General features: G+C 47.4%; 1 protein-coding gene across 1 annotated transcript; it reads right to left on the bottom strand.

The window, feature by feature from the left end:
• Window positions 1–879: 879 nt before the first annotated feature.
• On the bottom strand, window positions 880–26952 carry WTIP (WT1 interacting protein). Its single transcript, XM_069549029.1, has 8 exons — window positions 25913–26952; window positions 19992–20093; window positions 7484–7551; window positions 7264–7326; window positions 6966–7096; window positions 6152–6203; window positions 5393–5461; window positions 880–2228 (listed from the first exon to the last, which is right to left on the bottom strand). The coding sequence occupies exons 1-8, from the start codon at window positions 26583–26585 to the stop codon at window positions 2088–2090; spliced, it is 1299 nt and encodes a 432-aa protein (XP_069405130.1). The 5' UTR covers window positions 26586–26952; the 3' UTR covers window positions 880–2087.

Here is a 26952-nt window from a genome sequence, read left to right as displayed (position 1 = left end):
GTGATGACTTGGTTCATCTGTGTGGGGGACCACAGTAACCAGGATAGAGCAGGTGAGGAAAGCAATGGTGGGGGTCACCTCCACAACAGACACAAAGGAAGAGAAAAGATACAAGCTGCACTTGCAGTAAGGAGAAACCCAGGGCAAAGCAGCTTTGACACTGGAAGCAGTCAGAAAAAAAAGCGTTGCAATAATGGGCTAGAAAGCAAAGCAGCCCAGCTCAGAAGGAAGAGAAAGCCAGAAACAGCCACCCGTCCCAGGAATTTACTCTCACCTGACCCACTGGGATCAGCTCCTCCAAGAAGCCACTTTGATCCTTCTGAAGCCCCTTCCTCAGGAGACACAGGGTTTCCCCATCTCAGGACAACCTCTGCGTTAAAATAACAATTCCCAAACTCACCATGTACTTGCGCCCTCTGCCCACTAGGGGGCCTTCCGGTTCCAGTTCTCAGACTAGCTTGGACCCTGATGGCTGCCACTTCCCCTCCTACCTATCCCCAAGGGCACTCCTGACAACCTTCACTTCCTACAGCCGGGCTCCCCCAGATGAATAACCCTACAAGAGAGACCCCAAATCTCACACATGGATAAGAACAGTAGTCAAAAGAAGGTGGTTCAGTTCTCATAGGAACAAGTGGACTTTTAAAGTATTCCATGAAAATCACTGTGATGGTTATCCTGATTAGGGGGTCTCTCAGCCGCAAGGGCCACCCACCAGTGCAAATCCAACATTAGGAATGAATGAGAAGTCCAAGCTTCCCAATGCTGATGTGTCTTTCAGAGGGAAAAAGAAAAATCTACATTTCCACATACCACATTTCATTAGGTCACCGCTTTCAGGACACTGACACAAACAAAACCCCACGCTAGTCAAAAGCCTGAGATTTCAGAGGAGTTTATACAAAAACATAGTCAAACTACAATGCTTTTTTACCATTTGAACACTAGCTGTATGCTACACAAATTAGACATTTTTGAGCTTGTGATTCTAAGAAATAACAACCGTGGACCAAGGTTTTAAAAGAAAACTATATTCTTTTAAAGAAAATGAAAATATTCTCAAAGGAAAAACTTAATTTAAGTCAACTCATATGCTTTTTGTCGTGGAGCCTAATACACAGTGCTTTCCTGCAACAAGTGGGCAGGGCGCCCCCTCGCGGTCTCTCTTGACCGAGACCTGTGACTGGAATTCTGAGTGAGAAGGCGTTATTTTAGCGAGGCTGAGATGGGAGGGTTTGGGAAGGAGCCCAGGGCGAGATGACGGCTGTAAACACCCATCGGAATCCTGGTGACCAAAATCCGCAGTGACCAAAGGCCAAAGGCAGGGGTCCTTCACAGGCCCCATTCCCTGAGGGCGGTCATTCCTCACCCCCTCCAGTGACCCCACCCAAACAATGAACCCTTCCCACCCAACCAGCAGGCAAGGCGCTTAAGAGACAAATACGCGTGCCCTTCCCCAAATCCCCGCCTGCCAAGCCACACCCAGCCCCGGGGCGCTCTAGAAGGGGATCCCAGACCCCTTCGCTTCAAGGAAACTGGCTCCTGCCCCAAGGCCAGTCGGAGGACAGCGGCCGTTTATCCCGCACCCCTGCACGTGGTAATGGCCATCTTCAGCTACGCGACCCAGAGCCGGTCTGGGAGCCTCCCCCGCCACGAGGCTACCGGGCACAGGGAGGGGGTCCCGAAAGGGAAAGCCGCTGGTGGGGGGAAGGGCGGGAAGCAGGCAGGGCCCGGAAGAAAAAAAGCGGCTTGAGGAGGCACAGACGGTGAATAAATATTAATAGCTTCGCCGCGGGGCCGGCCCCTCGGACAGCAGCTCGGTGGCTGGTGGGGATAAGGGTGGGGTGGGAGCCCGCCGCCGCGCCCACCCTGACACAGAGCTCTGGCACTGACCTGGGTCGCGCGTCGCCAGCGCACACGCAAAAATGCGCCTACGCAGAAAAACACGCGCGAACGCAGAAAACGCGCGCCTGCGCAGAAAAACATGCGCGCTTCAACGCAAAACCACGCACGCATGGGCACGCACGCAAAACCTCAGGCTCGTGCAAGCACAAACACAACCCCAGGGTCGGGCTCTCAGCCCCGGCTCAGAGCTCCGTGACATGCACAGCAGGTGAGGGAAGTGGCCCAGGCCGGAGGCGCCGCAGGTGGCATCGGCGACACAGGAGGTGGCCCTCCAGTGGGTAGCAGCGGCGTCCATCCTCCCCGCTGAGCTGCAGCCCGCAGTCCTAGGGAAGAACACAGCCCCGGCTCCAGGGTAAGCAAGGGAGAGGTGCATCTGCGGTCTGTAGGACCCTGCCCACCCTCCAGAGGACTTTGGCCTTTACTCTTTTGGGAGAGAGGCGGTCAGGAGCCCGGTGTTGGGACACCCCAACTTGGAGAACCTCCTGCACATCCAGAGGAGCCAGCCAGGAGGGAGGGAGGGAGACGCTAGCCTGCAATCTGGGAGTCAGGGCTGGGCAGTAAATTCGGGCATCAGCATAAAGATGTGACCCTTCTTACAAAGCCACAGGAGTTTCCCACGGGGAATGCAGATAACTAGGAAAGGGAAGAGAACAGCTGAGCTGTGGAGCTCCAACTTTAAGAGCGGAAAGAAGAGGACCAGTGCCCAGATTTCAGGGGAAAATAGAAGAGGCAAACCAAAAACAGCCTGTCCTAAGGGCACAGTGAAGAGGGCGACTAGGAGAGGGGAGAGTCTAGGACAGTTACTCCAAGCTTAGGGCAGGGACAGCTGAGAATCGTCTCCTGGATCCCCACATGGGGGTCATTGGTGACCTTGGGAAACGGGGAAGGTCAAATGGCTGACTTGAGTGGCCTTAAGAGATAATGGAACAGAACTGAAAACATCAAAGTAAACAAGGAGTTTTGTTTTATGTCCTTTATCTTACCATTTTACCACTGCAGGATATATTATGGGCTAATTTTCTGTTTAACAAGCTACGTGATTCGTGTTTAAATAAATAACAGACAGGAAATGTGAAGGGCAGACATGGAAAATAGTGTGCTGTGAGCTACAGTGAGGCACCAGGTGAACAAGTTTTTCCTTCCTTTTGTCCCCTACCCCAAGGAGGGCCCTTTGGTCACACTCACTGCACTCAGGCCTCCAGCCTGTCAGGTTTGACACTTGTTACCCAAAGGCCCTGAGACTAATACCTGCCCCACCGCCCACAGATTACAAAGCTGGACTGCTGCCGTGGAGCCTCATGTCCCAAACAGCTCAGATCCCAGATGTCCTCCGTGTCCTGTCTGGCCACAGCCCCCTGACTGGGCCTGCTACTAACCACCACACACCGGAGAGAGGGGACAAGAAGGGGGCCTGGAGACCCCCGTTCCCATCCAGGGGTCTCCCCAGAGGGACAGCAGCACCACATCTCCCAGCCCTGAAACATTGGCTGTGATCTGCCCACAGCTTAACCTGCTCCTGGACTCTGAGTATCAGGCTTCCCCTAAGGACTGTCCTTAGTGATCCCAAGGGGACCCAGCAAGTCCCCAGACAGCAGAGCAAGATGCCCTCCTACTGCTGCTAGAGGATCGGGGGCCCTCCGCAGGCCATGCCTGCTCCCAGTCCACCTTCCTTGATCCTCCCAACAGGATTCCTACTCCCTTTGGGCCACATGGTCCCACCAACACAACCTGGTTCCAAATGGACCCTAGATTCCTACAAAAGATTTCTCACTGACACACCTGCTCTTCCCTGGGACTCTGAAACCCAACACTTCGTTTTTCTCCTACCTCTCTGGCCAGATCAGGTCACTCATTCTAGGCCTGCTGTGTGGCTGTATGCGTCCCTGGAATGCTGGGAGCTCCCTGGGCTATCCTGAGCCCCAACTCCTTCCTCTACAGTTCTCCTTGGAAGACCATTTATTTATTCCCCTGGCTTCAACAGCCATGTACCTGACCATAATGGGACTGATGGGACTCTTGCTTCTGGCCCTGACAGTAGCAAAGACCGGAATTCCCATTCTGCCTTTAACAAGGAAAAAGGCTGGGCAAAAACACAATGATTCTCAGACTCAGAACACCAAGCAAGGCAGGCCAGTGATGGAAGGGAAACTAATAAAGCAAGCCCCACAACTGCCCCAAGTTACTGTACTACTTGGAAAGATTTTCCAGAGTACTCAAAGAGAGCCTATTGGCCTTCTTTAATTGAGAATTTGGGGAGCTAAATGCAACTAGAAACCACAGGACAGAGTATCAGAGAGGAAAGAGCTATATATGCCAATGACTCCCAAACTCCTACCCCTGTACCAGAGTCTTCATACTCCAGCATATCCGCCTGCTTCCTGGATATCTCCGTTCAGATGTCTCTAGCTACCAAAAGCGAGAACATCTTATGCCTTCTTCTCATCTTCACTCATTCTCCTGGGGTCCTCACTCTCACCTTCCAACCCCCAAATTCCCACATCCAGTCACTGACCAAATCCAGTCCCTTGTACTATCTAACCAACACTCCATCTACTTCCCAGAACCCAGGGTCACAATTTCACTCCACCAGTGTCCTCAGGGAACCCCAGCTCCTTCCCCCTCCTTCTCCATTCATTCTCTGCATGGCAAGGTGAGTGCCCTTCCTAAAATCCCAATGACATCATGTCATCCCTTTTTGATCCTTCTCTACTGTCCTCAGGATAACTGCAGGCTCCTCAGGCCTTTCATCATCCTGCCAACTTCTCCAGTGACACAAAACAACACACCTTCACACTTAGCAATTCTGCTTCCATTCCCTGGAAATGCCCTTCTCCCTGCCTCCTTGGCCAGCTCTGATTCGTCTTTCAAATCTTATCTTGAGTGTCACCTCCCCCAGAAAGTCTTCCTTGATTTTCCAAGGCATCCTAGGTACTCTATTAAATACTGCCTGAGTACTTGTCTCTCTGGCGGGTACAAACTGTCTTTATTCTCTACATCCACAACACCCTGATACTGTACATCCTGTGGAAATAATTTGATTGAGAATTGAGCTGAAAGAAACTATATCCTGGGCGGGGTTGCGGGGGGGGGGGGGGGGGTGGGCACGGTGCAGAGGGAAAGAGCTCACTAAGGGGAGGATAGGCATATGAGGTCGCTTGCTTGGAGAATCCCAGGGACGGGGGAGCCTGGTGGGCTTCCGTCTCTGGGGTCGCACAGAGTTGGACACGACTGAAGTGACTTAGCATCATGGAGTAGAACCATAAAAGAGGAAGTGGGGGATTTCCCTGGTGGTCCAGTGGCTAAGACTCTGGTCCCAATGCAGGGGCCCTGACCCTTGTTCAGGGAACTAGACATTGCCGCAGCTAAGACCCAGTGCAGCCAAAGAAATATTAAAAAGACGTAGGCCCGTAGAACACCTAGGGAGGACGAGGTCTCTATAGGAGGGAGGCTGCCCCAGCCACTAGCCCTCTGGGGGACCCGGGCTCACCTCGCAGTGGTAGCACTCCACGTGGTAATCTCTGTCCATGGACACCACACGGATGGTTGTCTCACAGCCCTGGAAGAAGAAACAGGGTGTGAGGCGAACTGTGTGGTGGGCACACACCTACACGTGCTCCTGTCACGGGGGCTGTGCGTTCACACCCGTGTGAGCACTGACACGGGTGCTTCCACGGGGCCGGAACAGGCATCGGTGGGTGCACACAGATGGCTGTGCGTGTGCCGTAGGCCTCCCCCCACACCTGCAGCTGACCGCATACACGCTTGCTGATGAGACACCGCATGGGCATCAGTTCTCTGGAGTCAGGAAAGACCACTCCCAGTCTGGTTCCCCAGACACAGCAGGCTGGGACAGAGCCAGCACATGAGGAAAACCCAGTGCCGAGAGCTGCACCCACAAAGGTTGTTTCCTGCACAGACTGCACCCTTCTCTTCATCTGCTCCGCCCACCATCTCAGCTGTGAGCTCACAGATTTGGGGGACAGTCCTGATATGGATGGCCAATGGAGTTGAGGGGCGGGGGGAGGCAGCTGAGAAGCTGGGGCCACCATGTCCCTCTGACTCATGCAGGAACACTTGCACCCTGTGTGCCCTGGGTGGTCCCCCTCCTATACACATCCTTCTGCCCAGAGGGCGATGGGGCAGGAGCACCTGCTTGTCCCTCCCACCGGGGCCCAAGACCTGGGGCCCACCCAGGCAGGACCAGCAGCGCCAGGCACCTGACCATCTCCAGGTGAGTGGTTCCTACCTGTGCAGGGAGGATAGGACGGGCACAGGAGGCACATTTTGGTGCAAAAACCCTGGAGGAATAAAGGAAACCAGAAGTGACCAGCTGAATGACTAGAGGTCAAGGGCACAAGGACAGGTCCACCCACAGTAGCCCATGATGTGGCCCAAACAACAAGCCCTCTCTCCTTGTGTGGACAGAGTGAGGTAGGAGCATTCTCTGCCATGCTTTCTCAGCACTGGCCTTTTCTGTGGCTCCCCAATTCACCTCCACCCCATCACCTCCTCCAGATGGCTTCTTCCCTGGCCTCTCCCTCATGCTTCCTGAGTTTTTGCCCCCTAATGTCCAGGTTTGGGTCTCTCCTAGCTGAGATCCTGCAAAGCCTGGCTCCACACCAAGTACCAGGAACCAAGGCCTAGCACCACCCCCATGCAAGGCAGCAGCACAGGACCAGAGGTCTGAGAGCAGAGCCTGGAGCCACAGCAAGGAAGAATGGATTGCCTAGTCACATGGGTACCAGACAGGCAGGAAAAGACTCTGCAGAGACCCCAAGTTCCCATTCCAGGCAGAAAAGTCCTGACCTGGTCACTGGAGCAGAGAGACACGAGATGGGGCATCTGAGAAGGGGCTGTAGGCAAAGGCAAGGGGAGGAGAAGACCAAGACATATGGCTCCAGGCAGAGACCCGTGCCTCACCTCAACCACTGAGTACACAGTGGAGGCAGGAAGTGAACAGGCCAAGAATGAAGAACACAGACAGGCAGGCTGGAAAAATGCTCCCAGGGGAGGCAGAGGAACCACGGGAGTCACACTGCTCCACAGCACCAGCTACTCACGTGTGATAATCTCTGACACAGTAGATGTTGTTCTCCACGTCCACAGTGAAGGGCACCCCATCCAGGCACTCATTGCATACCGAGCATCGGAAGCAGCCTGGGTGGTAGGACTTCCCAAGGGCCTGCAGGATCTGGGGGCAGGAGGCACTGAAGGGTCAGTGCAGGTGGAAGGCTCAGCACAGCCCCCAGAAGACACGCTGGCTCTGAGCCCCTGGCAGGTCTCCAACAGGTGAAAGGGTGGGGTCCTCAGACTCCACGCATGTCAGAGGGGCTCCAGGAGCCTGGGGGAGGTTCTCACCATCTCCATGATGAGGTGTCCACACACGCTACACTTGTCAGCCGTTTGCTGGAACCCGGAGTACTGGGAGGGGGACACAGGATCCAGGATGTTATATGACAAAGGGGCACTCACTGCCCAGCCAGCATCTGCTTCCTGGCCTCAGGTCTCCATGAGACTCAGGAGGGTCCCTGCCCCTGCTCCCACCCACAGCACCAGCCAGGGCACAGCTTTGACTCACCAGGAAGTCCTCCTGGCAGTACACTTTCTCACCCACGTTGTAGAATGCCTTCCCACGAAGTCGTCTCCCTGCAAGGATGAGGATAGAGAAGGCGGTCCCTGGACCACTGGAACCAGGGATGATGCCTCTGCTGCCATTTCTCAGCACCCTCCTCCAACAGATGAGAAATGGATGCAGACAAATTTTTAAATTTCCCTCTAATGTTATGTTATTATCATTACAGTAATTAATAGTTTTTAAAAATTAAGAATATGTTGTTGACAAAACTGTCATAAGAAGTTGTCATAACAAATATATGAAGACCTGTTTATCAAATGTAAATTGAAGTTCTGGTAATTTAAAAAAAAAACATTTGCTTTAAGTTCAGTTGAATTCAAGAGCAGACTTCGCAGAATGAATTTCTTAATCTAAAAACATTAGAAGTACAACTCTCACCAGGTAAAGGAGCCCAATATATTAAAAAAAGGTATCCTTTATTGCAAGGGTGCCAGGATAGTTCAACATTCACAAATCAGTCAGTGTGATACATCATATTAACAAAATAAAGGATAAAAATCCTGTGATCATCTCAATAGATACAGAAAAAGCATCTGATGGAATTTAAAATCCTTTCATAACAAGAACTCCCAATAAAATGGGTACAGAGGGAACATACCTCAACATAATAAAGGACATATATAAGAAGCCCATGCTAATGTCATATACAATGGTGAAAAGTAAAACGTTTTTTCTCTAGGATCAAAAACAAGACAAGGATGTCCACTTTTACCACTTTAATTCAACACATTACTGGAAGTCCTAGCCCGGGCAATTAGGCAAGAAAAAGAAAGAAAAGGCATCCAAATTGGAAAGGACGAAGTAAAACTATCACTATTTGCAGATGAAATATACAAAAAATCCTAAAGACTCCATCAAAAACTATTAGAATAAATGAATTCAGTAAAGTTGCAGAATACCAAATCAATACATAACAATGTGGTGTTTGTGTTACTTTAACTAATAATGAACTATCAGGAAGAGAAGAGAAGAGAACAGTCCACTTACAATTGTATCAAAACGAACAAAATATCTAGGAATAAACTTAACCAAGGAGGTAAAAGACCTGTATATTGAAAACTATAAGATATTAATAAAAGAAACTGCTGCTAAGTCACTTCAGTGGTGTCCAACTCTGTGCGACCCCACAGACGGCAGCCCACCAGGCTCCCCCGTCCCTGGGATTCTCCAAGCAAGAACACTGGAGTAGGTTGCCATTTCCTTCTCCAGTGCATGAAGATGAAAAGTGAAAGTGAAGTCGCTCAGTCATGTCTGACTCTTTGTGACCCCATGGACTGCAGCCTACCAGGCTCCTCCATCCATGGGATTTTCCAGGCAAGAGTACTGGAGTGGGTGGCCATTGCCTTCTCCAAAAGAAACTGAAGAAGACACAAACAAGAAAGATGGAAAGATAGTCTATGCTCATGGACTGCAAGATCAGTATTATTAAAATGTCCATACTACCTAAAGCAATCTATCAATTCAACGCAATCCCTATCAAAATTCCAATGGTATTTTCCACAGAAATAGAACAAATAATCCTAAACTTATATGGAAACAGAAAAGATCCCAAATAGCCAAAGCAACCTTGAAAAAAAAGAACAGAGCTAGAGGTATCATGCTCCCTGATTTCAAACTGTATTACAAAGCTACAATAATTTGAAAGTATGCTATTGGCATAAAAACAGACACAGTGATCAATGAATCAGAATAGCAAGCCCAGAAATAAACACACATATATATAGTTGACCAATTTACAACAAAGGACCTCACATCCGTTAGAATGGCTATTATCAATAAGACAAGAAATAACAAGTGTTGGTTAATATGTAGAAAAAAGGGAACTCTCATATACTGTTGGTGGGAATGTAATGTAAATTGGTACAACCACTGTGCAAAACAATATGGAGGTTCCTCAAAAAATTAAAAATAGAACTAACGTATGATCCAGCAATTCCCCTTCTGAGAATTTATCTAAAGAAAATGAAAACTAATTCAAAAAGATATCTGCATCTCTATGTTCACTATAGCATTATTTACAATAACTAAGATATTGAACACAATCTAAGCATCCACTGATGGATGCAACGGATAAAGAAATTGTCACACACACACACACAATAGAATATTATTATTCACCCATGACAAAGGATGAAAATGAAATTTTGTCATTTGCAACAACATGGATGCACCTGGAAGGTATTATATACTAAGTGAAGTTAAGTCAGACAAAGAAACACAAATACACCATGACCTCTCTTATACAGGGAATCTTTAAAACACACACACACACACACACACACACACACACAAGAACATAGATACAGAGAAAAGTTTGGCTGTTCCAAGATGCAGGGGGTTGGGGATGAGAAAAATGAGTGATGTGGTATTTTTTTAGTTTAAATAAATTAAAAAAAAAAAACTTTAAAAGAAAAAGGCATACTTGTCAAATCCAAACCACAGCCCCAGCAGACCTGCCAGCAGCTATGAGAGGCATTCCCATTAGTCAGGAGATGACAGCCCCTAACCAGTAACAAGAGGGAACTTCCTCCACTTGATGAAGCACATCTAGGAAAGCCCCATAGCTAACACCAGACGTTAATAGTTAAATTTTTTTTTTCACTTTTACCCTTAGGAATCAACAGTATACTAGAAGTGCTAGACAGTGAACTCTCCTTTTTGAGTTTGAACTCGGGAGTTATAGTGAACTATAACTCCAGAACTATAACTCTGGAGTTACAGTTATATTTGAACTCCTCTATGGTATAGGGGAGGGGTTAGGGATTTTCTTCTTTGTTTTTGCATTAGGATGCTCTGATCTGCCTTTTCTGACAGGGACATAAAGTGCTAGATGCTCTTGTTAACTTTCAGCAAATGGGATGGGGGAAATATAGCAGTTCTTGGTAAATTCCTTTATAATAATGGTTTGATTTTTTATTTCAAGAGAAGCTTTTTTTCCAATGTATGCTTTTTCCTTTTTGCCCATTATCCTTATCATTTGCTATAGATGGCTTACTTTGCATTCCTGCTGACAATGTTGCAAGTCTGTTTCATCTAGTGAACTGAAAATTATTGCTTAAAAAAAGTCTTTAAACACAGATGACAATTTTATTATATAGAAAATCATAAGAAATATACAAAAAAAAAACTACTAAAACTAATCAGTGTGTTTAGCCAAGCTGTAGTAAAGGTGGTCAGTATATGAAAACCAAAAATATTTTTATAATCTAGCAGCAAGTGATTGGAAAATAAACTTACAATTTTAAAAATACATTTATAATACCACCTGAAGAAAAACCATAAAATACTAAGGAATAAGTTTAATGAAAGATGTGTCTGATTTGACTCAGTAAAACCAAAGTTTGCTGGAAAAAACTGTAAAAGAGCTAATAAATAGATATACCACTGTTGCAAGACAGTTCTCCATTGGACCGATTCCATTCTTAACACATCTTTCAAACACAGGGCTGGTAGCTTTCATTCTGGATTATCTTTCCAAGGATATCTATGGAGCAAACTGCTTAGAAGACAGAGACAGCATCTCCCTCTGAAGCAGAGGGCAAGTCTGTTTGCTGTTCAATCTAATAAAGATAATGGGCTTCTCTGGGAGAAGAATCTAGCAGGTTTGCTGGCAGCCCATTCTAAAATCCTGGGGTTCCCTTAGCTCAGGGTTCCTCAGCCATGACATACAGACCCAATGCACAGGCAGCGCACACCTGGTACCCACATCACCACTGTGGGACTAAGGAGGGCACACAGAACCAGTGCAAACGTGAAGCTCACACTGCTTGCAGCACTGAGTATCTCCCCCGGAGGGTCGTGTCTTCAGCCAGCACCCATGAAACACTGGCAGGCTAACTTGTCAGCTTGCACATGGGGAAAAATCTCAGATCCTGCATAGTTCCTGACAACCATCTTCATGCTTCAAATGTTCTCATACTGATTCTGCCCCATTTGATCTGCACATTCAGTGCCACCCAGTCAAGTTCCCAGCACTCTTTCTTTTGTGTAAATTGATGTTCCAATGTTTTAATTTATATAGAAATACAGAGAACCTAGAATAGCCAAAATAATCTTGAAAAAGATCAACAAAACAAGAAGACTATTTTAAGATTTACAGAAGTCAAGACAGTGTAATATTCTGGTAAGGAGAGACAAAAAGATCAGTGGAACAGAATGGAGTCCAAAAATAGACCCATAAATATTTCAAGAAACATGCAAGCGGGAAAGCAAAAGTCTTTCCAGCACATGGTGCTGAAACAACCAGACAGTCATATGGAAAAAAAAAAAAAAAGACTCAATTTCTTACCTCATACCATACAGAAGATGAAATAGTCATTAACCTAAACATAAAAATGAGAGACCTAAAACTTCTAGAAAAAAACAAAGGAGACTATCTTCATGACTTAAAGGGAGACAGAAAAATTTAAGTCACAAAAATAATAACCATAAAACAAACAAACAAAAAAACCTGAAGAAAATATTCACAAAACATCTAAAAAGAAATTTTACCATATATATTCCTAGAACTAAACAATAAAAGACAACTCCCAATTTAAAAACTGAGCAAAAGAGGAACTTCCCTGGCAGTCCAGTGGTTGAGACTCCAAGCTTCTAGTGAAGGGGTTGCAGGTTCAATCCCTGGGTGGGGAACTAAGATCCTATATGGTACATGGCAAGGCCAAAGAATTTTTAAAAACAAAAAGGGAGTAAAAACAAAATTAAAAATTATTTTTAAAAAAACACAACAGGGCAAAAGACTTTGAATAGACTTCACAAAAGAAGAAAAAAATGGCCAAGAAACAAAGGAAAAAAAGATGCTTAAACCTCACTGTTCTCAGGGAAATACATATTAAAACCACAGTGAGCTACCACTTCACACTCATTAGAACGGCTAAAATTAAACAGACTGAAATACCAGCTGTTGGCTAATATGTAGAATGACCCAACTCTCTTACATTTCAAGTAGGAGTTTAAAACGATACAGCCCCTTTGGAAAATAGTTTGGCAGTCTCTTATGAAATTAAACATACACTTAGCCTATGACCCAGAAATTCCATTCCCTGGAATTTACCCAAGAGAAATGAAAACATTTGTCCACAGATGACCTGTACTAGAATGTTCATAGCACAACCTAGTATCTACCAACAGTTAAATGGAAAAACAAAGTGTGGTATATATTCATACAACAGAATCTTAGTGATACAAAGGAGGGAACTACTGATACATGTAACAACATGGATTTAAAACAAAAATGTTTAGCAAAAACAGGGGGGGAACCACTATAAAAAAAAGAAAATAGTACCTATTAACTGCATTTAAATGAAGTTCTAGAACGGTCAAAACTAATGTATGGTGGTAGAAATTAGAACACTGGTTGAAAGGATGTGATGGGGGAATCATATGGAGATCAACTGGAGAAAAGGGGAGACAGAAGTTTCTTGTGTTTTTTTTTCCTGTATCTTTGTTAGGGGTGTAAGTTGCATACATGTACATACTTATGCAAAATCTTTGAATTATATATTTAATATCTGTTTGCTAAGCAATATATAAATTGTACTCAATTAAAAATGAAAACAAAGATAAACCGAGTATATCTTATGCCAGAGTAAAGCAGTGTTCAAAGAACAAAGTGGGTACCTGTCAAAATGGCATAGGAGCCAGCAGGAAGGGACTTCTCTGGCCAAATTTGAGACAATTTGTGCATCAAAAGAATTATGATGGTACTGCAATACATTAAGCTAAGCTAAGCTAAGTCACTTCAGAAGTGTCCGACTCCGTGTGATCCCATAGACGGCAGCCCACCAGGCTCCCCTGTCCCTGGGATTCTCCAGGCAAGAACACAGGAGTGGGTTGCCATTTCCTTCTCCACTGCAATACATTACATGAATACAAATCCACAAGTAATAAGAATTCTCAGAAAATATATATTTGCCCCTGCTCATACGTTTTCAAACACTCCTTAAGTTTTCTGGAAAACATGTTATAGTTTAGAACTATATCAACTTTATTGGAGAATTATTCCCTTATAAAATTTGTCCTATTGGTAAGTGGGAAAAAAAAATTCCCTAGGAGAATGCACCTTCAACACACACCTCAATGAATTCCCACAGACAGACTTCCACAGTCACAAACTAGAAAACCCTGGTGGTCCAGTGTTTAAAATTGCTCTTTTACTACTTAGGGCCCAAGTTCAATCTCTGGCTGGGGTACTAAGATCCCAAAAGCCGAGAAGTGCAGCCAAAAACGAAGAAAATAATGAAGCAAGAATAGATGAGGAAAAGAATTTATAACACATATAACCAACAAAAAACTTTTATCCAAGATGCATAAAGAACTCCCAGAAATCATTAAGAAAAAGTCAAACAACCCAATTGAAAAATGGGCAAAAAGGGGCTTCCTTGGTTGCTCAGTGGTAAAGAATCCACCTCCCAATGCAGGAGACATGGGTTTGATCCCTGGTCCAGGAAAATCCAACACAACATGGAGCAATTAAGCCTGGGCACCACAGCTACTGAACCCGTGCTCTATAGCCCCAGGGCCGCAACTACTGAACCCAAGTGTCCTAGAACCTGTGCTCTGCAACAAGAGAAGCCACTGCAATGAGAGGCCCACGCAGCACAACGAGAAGCAGCCTGCACTTGCCACAACTGGAGAAAGCCCACGCAGCAATGAAAACAGGCAAAAATTAATTAATTAATTAATTATAAAATGGGTAAAAGACTCAACAGGTACTTTACACAGAAAGGCATTCAAATGACCACCAAATACATGAAAAAGTGCATGAGTCATCAGTATTCATCAGAGAAATTCAAAGCAAAATCACATTAACGTATCACTCCAGTATGGCAGAAACCAACACAACTTTGAAAAGCAATCATCCTCCAAGTAAAAAATTAATTAAAAAAGAGAAAGATATCACTCTACCTCTACCAGAATGGCTAAAAAGACAATGCCAAGTATTTGCAGGAATAAGGAAAAACTGGAATTCTCATACACTGCCAATGGGATTATAAACTGGTCTGTCTCCTGTGGTAACCACCCGCACATACTAAAGCTACACACAGCTGACAAGTTCACAAGATCCAGACTCCCAGTTCTGGAAGCCAGATCTGAAGAAATGAAACAATGCAGCAAAGGCAGAGGAGACAAGGACAACATGAAGGAGTGGCTAAGGGAAAAGCAGGATAGAATGACAAGGACTGATATTTCTAATTTGAATTTTATAAGTAAATAATAGAAACAATGGGAAAGAAGGAAATTTTTGAAAATAAAATAGCTAAGATTGTTCTCATATTGACAGTTTTCAGATTCAGGAGTCAAAATGAATCCCAGACAAATAAAACTCATACCTACAACCCATCAAGCTATAAAAGAACACTTTAAATTATCTGTACTTTTTTCCTAATTGATATGTGAAATATTTTAAATACTCTGGAAAATGATCCTTGGAAGTTATGATTGTGGCAGTATATGGTTTGTTTTCCCACATGCTTCACTGTCAGTCTCTTTTTAACAAATCCAGTTTTTTAACCCTAATGTAGCCAAATTTGTCAATCCCTTCTTCTTAAGTTTGGTGATTTTTGTGAGTGGGAAAAAAAAAAAAACTTTCTTAACCAAAATATTGATAGAGGTAATTTTCTATATTTATTTATAAAATTATCATGTTTTTCTTTACACATTTTGGTATTTGATCCACTTGGATTTAATTTCATTATTTTATATGGATAACCACTTTTCCCAGAACCATCTGCAATGCCATCTCTATCATCAATTAAGTTTTCACACAGACATGGGTCTGTTTCTAAACTCTCCACTCTGTTCCAGTGGTGTATTTGTCTATCCTTGCCCCAGGACCACATGAAATTACTAATACAACTATACGGTATATATTGACACCTGGTAGTAGAAGCTTGCCCAACTTATTCTTTGTCAAGATCATCTTGACTATTCTTAGCCTTTTGCTCTTGTATTTAAATTACAGAATTAGCCTGGCAAATTCATGAAAACCTGCTTAAGTGAAATTACAATGCATTATAGATCAATTTAAAAAAAACTGGCATTGAATATACCCATGTTCAATAGTACATGAATATGGATATATTCATAAATATTTACATGAATATGGTATATTTATTTTTCTTAGTGCAATGACTAGGACTTTCAGTACAATGCTGAACAGAAGATATGGTTGCAGGCTTTGTCCTTTCCTCTTTTAAACGTCCATTTTCCTTATATTTTACCACTGAGTATGATGTTTGCATAGATTTTTAGTAAACAACTCTCACCAGGTTGAGAAAGTTCCTTTTTATTTCTAACTTGCTAAAATCTGAATGTCAGGAATTTCCCTGGTGATCCAGTGGTTAAGAATCGGCCTTGCAATGCAGGGGACATGGGTTCAATCCCTGATAGGGGAACTAAGATCTCACATGCCACAGAGCAGCTAAGCCCTGGAACCACAACGAGATAGTCCATGCACTGCCAACGAAAGATCCTGCCTGCTGCAACTGAAACCTGATACAGTCAAAATAAAACAAATATACAAACTTAAAAAAAAAAAAACTGAATGTCAGGGCTTCCCAGGTGGCTTAGTGCTAAAGAATCCACCTGCCAATGCAGGAGACATGGGTTCTACCCCTGATCCAGAAGACCCCACATGCCAAGAAGCAATTAAGCCTGTGTGCCACAACTATTAAGCCTGTGCTCTAGAGCCCAGGAGCCACGACTACTGAAGCCCATGTGCCCTAGGGCCTGTGCTCCACAGTAACAGGAGCATCCACAATGAGAAGCCCAGGCTGCAACTAGACAGTAGCCCCCACTTGCCGCAACGAGAGCAACCACGCAGCAATGAAACCCAGCATGGCCAAAAATAAATAAACAAAAATTATTTTTAAAAATGTGAATGTCAGATTTTACTGACCTCTTGTTCTACTCCTATTGAGACGATTATAAAGTTTTTCTTCTTTGTTAATGAGGTGAATTACATTAATGAGTTTTCTACTGTATACTGTATAAGAATACTCACGTATTCTTCAGATAAGCTCAACTTGGTCATAATGTATTATCTTGATTCATACACTGCTGAATTTAATTCAAGAGGGGAAAAAAAGGAGTAAATAAAACAAATAGTACAAGAAAAAATTCCCAGAATTGAAGGGCAAGTCTCCAGTCTAATGGGACTTTGTGTGTGTGCCCAACACAACCAATGGCACACAGCCTACACCAAACATAAATAAAGTATCCTAAGCTCAGCTGCTGCACTGCACAATTTCAAGAGCACCATTCCTGCTGCATCTACGTAAATGGCACTCCCTGGAACTGTGCAGTTCACGGCCCTTTCCAGAGGCTATCAGAGCCGGAGCAGTGACAGCCATCTTCCTGAGACTCTCAAAAGGAAAAACCAGGTCACACACACAAAAATAAGACTCAGAATGGCATCAAAATTTGGGAGCCATGGCTTCTGGAAGATCAATCTACAACTTATAAAATGCTTAGTGAGGCACCTCCATGGTGGTCCAGTGGTGAAGACCCCACACTTCCACCACAGGAGGCCATGGACTCCACTCCTGGTGGAGGAATTAAGATCCCACATGTCATGTGGTGCAGCCAAAAGGAAAAACACACACACACACTAAACAAAATGCTTACTGAAAATTATTTCCAATTTGGAAGACTATTCTCGGTCAACTATAAATTGTGAGGGTAGAATAAAGGCATTTTAGACACACCAGAATTCTGAAAATGTACCTCTCACATGCCCTTTTTTAGAGAACGAAAGCAAAACGCTGGACACTCTTTGGGTGGTTTCAGAGCTTTGAGTCTTCCCTACTTATCCAAGTTGTGTTCAGTATCCAGCCTTACCTCAGGCAGCTTGCTGTGTTTAAGGGAAACTTGAATTCACCCCCCTTATCCACGGGTGGGCCTGATTAGTATAAAGCTAAGTCTTCTTCCCTTATATTGGTTCCAATACTCAGGCAAGTAAAGTCAATCAAATCATAGCACTCCCCCCAGCCACAGGGATTGGTTCAGGAATCCATGGGTGAGATGATCTGGCCAATGACATGCAAGAAGACTGTTGCTAGGTGTTTTCTGGGAAAGAAGTGTCTCCACCCCAAAAACATGACCAGAAGAAATGCCCACTTTTTCTTCAGACCAGTGGTGTGGCAATGCGAGTCTCAAGCTGCGAGTCTCAAGCTGCCTCAGACGTTTCATAAGAGAAGTTGCCCTAAGGATAAAGCCAAGCACGAGGGAAACCCAGCCAAGCTTTTCTTAAGGCCTAAGCCTCTAGATTCTTCCCAGCCTAAAGCCAGTCCTATCTCTAGGCTCCCAGTTCACTGAGTTAAGAAATATTCTTAAGAGTTCAAGCCTCCTCAGAAGTCTTCCTGTTACCTGCAGCTGAAAGCTTTATGGAGACTGTAGATTCAATCCAAAGAGTATACATGGGAACGTGAAGGTACAGAATGAACACGCCACAGGGGTTCAGAGGACCGCAGGCTCGGACTACAGAGACCCGGGACTCCCAAGAGGGGAACTCAAAAGAATGCCTGCTACTATGGAACATCTGGGGGTAGGGGGTGGGGAAAGACCTGAAGATAAAAGTCAAGACAATGCATGGAGAAGAAAAGTTTAAAGAAGAAAAAACTCCAGGAAAAGTAAATGACTACAGAACAAAGGAGATCTAATCACAGTGGAATTCTTAGCTCTGCAATAAATAACATTTAAAAAGTCACATAATATAGTAATATAAACCTAGTTTATTGATTTAATCACAACTTATGATGACTATACTGAGAAGATGGAAGGAGAGAAGGGAGAACAGTCAGTATAAAAACAGCCCCTATTCTGAGGGCTTCCCTGGCGGCTCAGTGGTAAAGAATCCACCCACCAATGCAGGAGACACAGGTTCGATCTCTGATCCAGAAAGATCCCACATGCCACAGAGCAACTAAGCCTGTGCTCTAGAGCCTGGGAGTTCCTACTACTGAAGCCCACACGCCCCAGAGCTCAAGCTCCACAACAAGAGAAGTCATAGTCTGCACACTGCAACTAGAGAGTAGCCCCTACTTGCCTCAACTAGAGATAAGCCCAGGCAGCAGCAAAGACCCAGCACAGCCAAAAACAAAGAAATACATAAAATTATAAAAAAGAATCTATTTCTCATTTACCACAGCAAACTCAAGTAAACCATGGTTAAAAAGCTCAAGTAAATCATTTCTAAAACTGATACATCAAGAAACAGCAGTGTGCACTGTCAGAACCTGGAGGTGTCTACTAAAAGAAGTTGCTAACAAAATACCAAGTGAAAGACACCAGGGGTAGGAAGATAAGTGCTTTTCTGCTATTGCAAAAATTGCTTCTCAGGACTATCTGACTTAATACTTGGCACATATTACACTTTTATACTATAAAATACTAAAATGTTTTGTGTAAATAAATAAAAGATGTCTGCACAGGGGCAAAGTATGAAAGAACACTAAGAACATCAAGAATGTAGATTTATTAGGTTGGTTGAATTATAGTTACTTTTTATAACTTTTTTAAGTTAACTGATGTTTATATTTTATACCATGTGTAAAATCGGGACAAAAAATAAGCTGCAGGGAAAAAAAATACTAGCCCCATATATAGGCAGGCAGAAGGCACATCACTGGCTCCACAAGCCCCACCCAGGCAGCCAGGAGACATCAGTACACTGCTCAGGACAGAGGTTCCAAAGCCAAGGCTCGGGGACTTCCCTGGTGCTCCAGTGGTTAAGACTTCCCCTTCCATCACAGGAGATGTGCGTTCGATCCCTGGTTAGGGAGCTAAGATCTCACATGCATTGTGGTAAAAACAAACAAACAAACAAAAAAAACATAAAACAGAAGCAATATTGTAACAAATTCAATAAAGGCTTTAAAAACTGTCCACATCAAAAAAAAAAAAAAAATCTTAGGACGTTGCTGGCAGTCCAGTGGTTAAGAATTCACCTTCCAATGCAGAGGACTCAAGTTCGATCCCTGGTCTGGAAACTAAGATCCCACATGCCTCGGGGCAAGTAAGCCCCTGTGCTGCAACTCCTGAGCCTGCGGCTCTGGAGCCCGCAAGCCGCAACCAGAGAAGCGCATGCACCACATGCACCTCAACGAAGAGCCCACCCACCACAACGAAGACCCCACGTGCTAACTAAGAACTGAAGCAGCCAAAAATAAACCGTTTTCTAAAAAAGACCAAAAACAAGGGTTAGAGGGGCAGCTTTTCCCAATGACCAGCAAAAGGCTCTTCCCTGTCCCCACATATCCCCACCCCCAGGGTCCAGCAGATCTCCCAGGCGCATAGGGCCCTCAAACAGACCAAGCCAGAAGGAAAGGCATCATGACTCAGCCTCTTCCACACTCCAGCCTAGGCCAGAGCTGGGTGATCCATCTGCCTGGAACTTAGGCACAAGAGGGTTCACAGTGCAAGAGGGCTGGAAACGGAGAATGTTACCTACCACAGGAGTTGCAGGTGAAGCAATCAGTATGATATAGGCTCCCCATCGCCTGGCACGCCTGCCTTGCTCCATAGATGCCAAGCCCACACTTGATGCAAATGCCTATGGAAGAAGATGCAGGAGAGAGCAGCGGTTAGCGCCATGACTGTGGACTTGAACAGTTATGCATCTGACTCCCAGTCCTAGTGCTCCCCAGTCACGTGAGCTTGGGCTAGGGGAACTCCAGAGTCCTTCATGGCTCCAGTACTAATGGCTAACATGGGGATAGTAAGGGTACCATTAGGGCTTCCCTGGCGGCTCAGAGGGTAAAGAATCCTCCTGCAGTGCAGGAGACCCAACCAATCCCTGGGTCTGAAGATCCCCTGGAGAAGGTAATGGCTACCCACTCCAGCATTCTTGCCTGGAAAATTCCATGGACAGAGGAACCTAGCAGGCTACAATCCATGGGTTCGCATAGAGTCAGACATGACTGAGCGACTAACACACACACACACCCACACACCCACACACACACACAAGGGTACCACTACTTAGGGTTTGCTGCTGTGGTCTGAGGATTCATAGAGTTTAGCAGCACACCTGGCAAGTCAGAGCTAAGTGACACTGTCTGTGCCATCAAAATTACAAGGACACATTTATGACTAGAAAGTTGTTCTAAGCCCCTTCATCTTGACCTGCTAACACACTGGGGGAAATTCCTTCTGCTGTCTATGAACCAAAAAGAATGAAGACCACACAGACACAAAGAGGGCAGAGCCCTGACCCTCCCAGCCACACCTCCCTCACTGAACGGTAAAGTCAGTTTAATCTCTTGTTCAGTCCCCACATGGATACTGATGCCCCGCATAGTTTAAGTGCCAGAGATTCTGCAAGGCACCAAATTCCCACCCACAAGGAGACTGTGGAGGGAGACAGACAACAACAGGTAAGTCACAGCTCAGGTAGAAAAAAGTGCTATGGAGGAAAAGACGGCTGATTAAGAGTATGTCTGGGGGCACCTCCTGGCGGCTGGTGGTTGGGACTTCGCCTTCCAGTGCAGGGGGGTGTGGATTCGATTCCTGGTTGGGGGAGCTAAAATCCCACATGCCTTGCACCAAAAAAATAAAGCATAAACAAAAAATAAAACAGAAGCAAATTGTAACAATTTAATAAAGACTTTGAAAATGGTCCACATTAAAAAGAAGAAAAAAAAATTTTATATATATATATATATATATATCTATATATATATATATATCTAGGGACTTCCCTGGCTGTCCAGTGGTTAAGACTGCACTTCTTATGCAGGGGGCACAGGTTTGATCCTCAGTCGATGAACTAAGATCCCATGTGTCTCACAGTGTGGCCAAAACAAACAGGAATACATCTGAGTGTGTGATTTTTAAAGTTTAAAGAGGGTGTCAGACAAGGCTCCAGTGATAAGGTGGTATCTGAGCCAAGATTTAAAGGAAAAAATGGAGGGAAGCTGCTCTGTAGGGAAAACTAGGTGGACTTGGGGACCACCCCAGTGTGGGGTGCTAAGCAGGCAAGGGAGGGGTGGTAAAAAAGAGGGCTGACCAGCAATACCAGGGCAAAGGCCAGCATGAGCTTAAGGGACTCTCTGGCCAGCCCGTTTGGGGATCTGGACTGAAGGTGGCCAACCCAGACACCAGAGCTTCTCTCTCAGACTCACCCAAGGTCTCCCAGGCCACAAAGGGCCTAAGATGGGCCCCCTGGACCCTAAGTCCTCTGGCAGTTTCAGGACACACTCCCCTCACCCCTTCCCCCCTGCTTTCCATCACATCTCTCTGCTTAACATTTAGCATGGCTGAGCCTCTCCCACCTTTTTCTAATGAAAAAACCTCCATCAGCCACCCCATTCTCCCTCTCCCTTCAGTTAAGTAAGAAAGCTCAGTCCACACCCCATCATCTCCTAACGGTGAGCTCTATGGACTTCCTCTTCTGGTCTTGCCGGCAGGGGCATTCCCCTCCTCTCCGGTCCCCAGGATATGACCTACACCTGCCTGGCTTTCTGGTTCTTCTCTCTTCCCAGCTCTACTGGGCAATCCCTTGCTCCATCCTGGACCTCCCATGCCTAAGTCTCCCCAGGAAAGGGCCAGTCAGTGCAGATGCTCTCAAATCAGGCAGGAACGTAAAAGTGGCTGATGAGGCCCCAGGTGAATGGAGGAGAGAGCCATGGCCGGGGGAGGTCACAGCCATTGGCTCCACTGACGGCTACCAGGTGGGAAGGCAGGGCCAGCTAGACAGTCTGATTTTTCCAGAAAAGCTAGAAATCTGGATTTATATATGAAAACTTTCCATGGAGAAATAAATCATCAACTTTCGTGTTTTGAGAATTTGGAAGCCGAACACACCATGTCTGCAGGTCTCCACACGTGGCTTTACCCCATCTCCCCGGGGAAGTCCCATCTGCTCCCAACTGCTCACTCCTACCAAGGCTCCTGGCACTCTGCCCAGCCCAGATACTTTTCCCGAGCCACCGATCCACTTCCCAGACCACTGCAGGCCCAGAACAGAGCTCTGGGTTCCTGCTCAGGAAACAGCACTTCCGTGTAGCCAGGTTTAGGGAAGCGTCCAGATCTACCCTGTCTGTCTCACCTCCGACTCTGAATCCAGTCTCTGTGTCTCCCACTATGGGCTTCATTCTCTCCCCTCGCTCCCACTGGTCTGATCCAGCATCATCAATTCTCATTCCACTTGCTGTTTCAACAGTCTCCTTACAGCATCCCATCCTGGCCCCTAATAATCCATCTCCAAAACTGCAGCCAGACTTATCTTTCTAAAGTGAAAATGACCCACCCTCACACCTTCATTCTTGTCCATCAACTCCATCAACTCTGAAAACCTGACCTTGTTTTTGTCTAAGTTACCAAAATATACAGTGAAAGAGACAGAAGTCAGCTGCCCCTGGGAAGCAAAACAGAAGGATGGGCAAGAGGGGAAATTATAACCTTATTATTATTTGCTTTTTGGTTCTGTTTTTTTTTTTAACTAATATGAGCTTGTACCACTTTAATAAAAATACACTGAGGACAGAGACAGGCTGTTCAGGGACTAAAAGAGGGAGCTGACCAAGGCTTAGGGTGATAGGCGGTACCGTGAAGAGGTTGAAGACCACGACTCTGTTGCCTCGTACAGCAACTGAAAAGGGGGCCACAGCACTGACTCCGAGCCAGGGTTCTGCAGAGCAGAGATTAGAGGAATCAGAGGTACTGGTGAGATGCAGGCTGCAGTCAGAACTGAAGACAGCTGAGCTGAGGCAGATCCAGGTGTGGGGTAAACCCAGGATTTACCCTCAGGCAAATCCTGAAGCTGCTAGCTGGCTCGTGACAGCAGAACCTGGTCAGAAGAGATGCTCACGAAATACAGAGCAGGGCCAAGAGGTGAGTGGGTTCTAGGGCCAAGAAAAAGGGATGGACAGAGAGGAAGAAACACACTGAGGGTGAGGTTTATCAGAGGTCACTTGAGCTATGCTACCTGCAGACTTCCTGTTGTAAAATGTTATTTTCATACAAGTGGACGTGTATGAAACTACTGCATTTATACCTCTAAAAGGTGGAATAAAGGCAGTAAGATACTAGCAGTTCAAGTAAATAGCTGCTCATATTTTTAAAAATCAGGAAAATGTAACCTAGATCTGACTTCTCTTAAAAAAAAAAAAAAAAACAGAAGAGCAGGACTTCCCCAGCAGTCTAGTAGTAAAGACTCGGTGCTTCCAATGCAGAGGGTGTGCGTTCAATCTTTGGCCAGGGAATTAAGATCCCCCCATGCCATGTGGTGCAAAAAAAAAAAACAAAAACCCTAAAGATCTATATCATCAGTCACCCCCCACTCCCATGTGACAGCAGTTCCCCTCAGAAAGGACAACCCATTAGCCCCTTCACTTCTCCCACTACCTGCCCAGGCCTGGCCTCCTCAGTTTACAAAAACTCAGGAGTAATGTTCACTGCAGCACTGTCTCCAATAGCCAGGACCTGGAAGCTACCTAGGCTATACTATGGAATATTACTCAGTCATAAAAAGGAATGAATTTGAGCCAGTTCCAGTGATGGACCTAGAGGCTGTTATACAGAGTGAAGTAAGTCAAAAGAGAAAAACAAGTATCATATATTAACGCTTATACATGGAATCTAGAAAAATGGTACTGATGAACCTATTAGAAGGGCAGGAATAGAGACGCAGACACAGAGCACAGAACTATGGACCCAGCCAGGGAAGGAGAGGGTAGAACAAATTGAGACAGTAGCACCAAAACATACACATTACTACATGTAGAGCAAACAGGTAATGGGAAGCTGCTGTATAACACCGGGAGCTCAACCTGGTGCTCTGTGACAACCTAGAGGGACCTGAAGGTGTGGGGGCGGGAAGGAGGTTCACGAGGAAGGGGGCGTGTATACCTATGGCTGACTCACACTGTTGTATGGCAAAAACCAACACAACACTGTAAAGCAATTATCCTCCAATTAAAAATAAAAAGATATAATTAAGAAATTGAAAAGCTCCGTAGTACCTTCAGAGGCCCAGAGAACACACCCCTGCCCAGGCCCTGCAGTGAGTGAGGACAGGAAAAGGGGTAGCTTCTCCGGTGGAGAGTGCTGGAAACTTGTTCTCTTCAAAAGGCACTCAGCTTCTGCTCCTAGCACCTACCTGGTATGACAGACAACAGCTTCCTAAGTCACCACCCTGCTCCCAGGCTGTCTGACAGCAGCCACGGGACCTACCCGACCACAGATTCTTACCATGATGCTCAAAGATGAACAGGTCCCCTCTCAAATGCAGAACACCCCTGTGGGGTACACACTCCCTTGACCACCTGACCCCTCCTGGGCTGCAACCCTGGGAGCTTAACTGAACCGTCCACTTCCTTACTTGCTTCCTTCTGCCCACATTCTTCCTTCTGGCTGGAATGCCCCTACTGACTAGTCGTCCACAACCTCCTTCTCTCTCAAGATCCAGTTCGGGCCAGTCCGGAGCTGCCAGCTGGAATGAATGCATGAAAGACAAACCCCAGGAGGGGCCTCATTCCCAGACATGATACCCACCACCCCCTCCAAAGCCAGGTGCCTGCTTATCAGTCAAGGAGGGACGGAAGCCCCTCCCCAAGCCTCCTCTCAGAACCTCAAGCCTAAGAGTCCCAAGAGTTGTCCAAAGGATGGGATCAAAGGGCCAAGGTCAGACTGGGCAAAGCAGGATGTCAGAGATTGATGACCTTTGCAAATGATGCGAAGTAGCGTTCCCTTCGGGAACATGCCATATACACAGCCCAGCCCAGTGTGACCAGCTCAGTTCCCTCCCACTCAGGGTGGGCTTCCCGTCCCTCGGCCTCTACCTCCAGCCGCTACCATTATCAAAGCCTCAGGTCAGGTGGGCCCCGGTGGCATCTGGCCAGCCGCCTCCCTCCCTGCCCTGTACCTCCCTGCCCTGTTCAGGGCCCGTACTGCTGAGGGAAGGAAGACACCGGGACCGCGGGGCCCTAAAACAGCTTCAGCTGATCACAAAGCACCGAATACGATGAGCTGAAGTCAAGTACCGAGAGTTAAGAAGAAATTATTCGAAAATAGCTTATTCTGCTTATTAACCTGACGTTTTCTCTCAGGAGCAACGCATCCCCTAATGATGCCAGAACTCCGGGCCCGGAGACCCAGAGGCTAAGCCACTGCTCTGCACAAGCCCCAGAACTGGTGGTTCACACATACATACACACACGCACACACACACACAAACACACACAGTCTGCGGGAACAAACGTCGCCGGCTCCCAGCCCCTCGGGAGGGAGACGCTCCTTTCGCATCCCGGCCCATCTCGCGCTCTCCTCGACAGAGCCGGCCGCCTACCCGGAGGCCGTCCTCAACCCCCGACGAGGAGAGCGGAGGCCCCGGTGCCCAGGCGCGCGGGAGGCGCGGCCGAGCTCGCTCACCGAAGTAGTCCCGCGCCGTGCGCGCCTCCAGCGCCCGCTCCAGCTCTCGGGTCAGCGCCTCCAGCCGCCGCTCCGCCGCGCTCGGGCCGCCCTCCCGGCCCGGGGGCAGCTGGAGCGAAGGCAGAGCGAAAGGGGCCGGCCCGGCGGGCTCCGGGGAGCGAGCCGGCGCGGGGCAGGCGCCGGGCAGGAGCAGGTCCGGGTAGGCGCCAGCCGAGCCGCGGGAGCCGAGGCTGGACACGCTGGAGCGGGCGCTGCCCACCGACGGCGGCCCGGGGCCCGCGCGCGGGTCCGAGCGGCCCGAGCGCGGGCTGCCGTGGCGCTGGTCGTAGCCGAGACTGATGCCGCTGGAGCGGGCGCTGCCGCTGCCCCCGCCGCCGTCGGAGCCCGCCAGGCTGGCCCGTGGGCTGCCCGCCGGCTGCGCGCTGAGCTCTGGGGCCACCGCGCGCCGCGGGCCTCGCTCCCCGCGGCTCAGTCCGTCCACCCCGGCCTCGGGGCCACCGCCGCCGCCGCCCTGCCCCCTGCGGCCCAACGCCTGGGCCGCCTCGTCTGCCGGCCCGGGCCGCGGCCCCCGCCGACCCCGGCCCGGAGAGTCGCCGCCCGGCTCCAGCTCCCGCAGGGCCAGCCCGGCCAGGAGCAGAGCCGCCTCGTCCGCGGCCGCCCGGGAGCGCTGCATGGCCCGGCCCGCCGGCCCCGGCGCGTCACCTCCGCCTCCGCTTCCCGCCGCCGCTCCGGCCGCGCCGCCGCATCGTCCGCCCGAAGCCCGGAGCCCGCCCCGGGACCCCTGGGCGCGGGGTGGGGCGGGGCCGGCGCCGGGCCCGGGGTCGCTCCGCCGGCCACGCGCGGTCCGGGGGCCGCGGCGCTTCGCTCGGTGGCGCGCGCGGCGGAGGAATGTGCGCTCGGAGGCGCCGGGCCGCCTCCCCTCCTCCCCGCGGCCGTGCGGGGGGCGGAGGGACTCCTTTGTGGGGGCAGGAATGCGAGGAAGGAGACGGCGCTGCGGCCTCTGGAATGTGGGGGGAGTGGCGGCGGCGGAGCCGCGTTGT

The sequence above is a fragment of the Ovis canadensis genome, chromosome 14 (genome assembly GCF_042477335.2).
Source record: "Ovis canadensis isolate MfBH-ARS-UI-01 breed Bighorn chromosome 14, ARS-UI_OviCan_v2, whole genome shotgun sequence".
Classification (NCBI taxonomy): domain Eukaryota; kingdom Metazoa; phylum Chordata; class Mammalia; order Artiodactyla; family Bovidae; genus Ovis; species Ovis canadensis.
The sequence above is the reverse complement of the archived record's forward strand: the minus strand, read 5'-3'. Positions and strand labels throughout refer to the sequence as shown.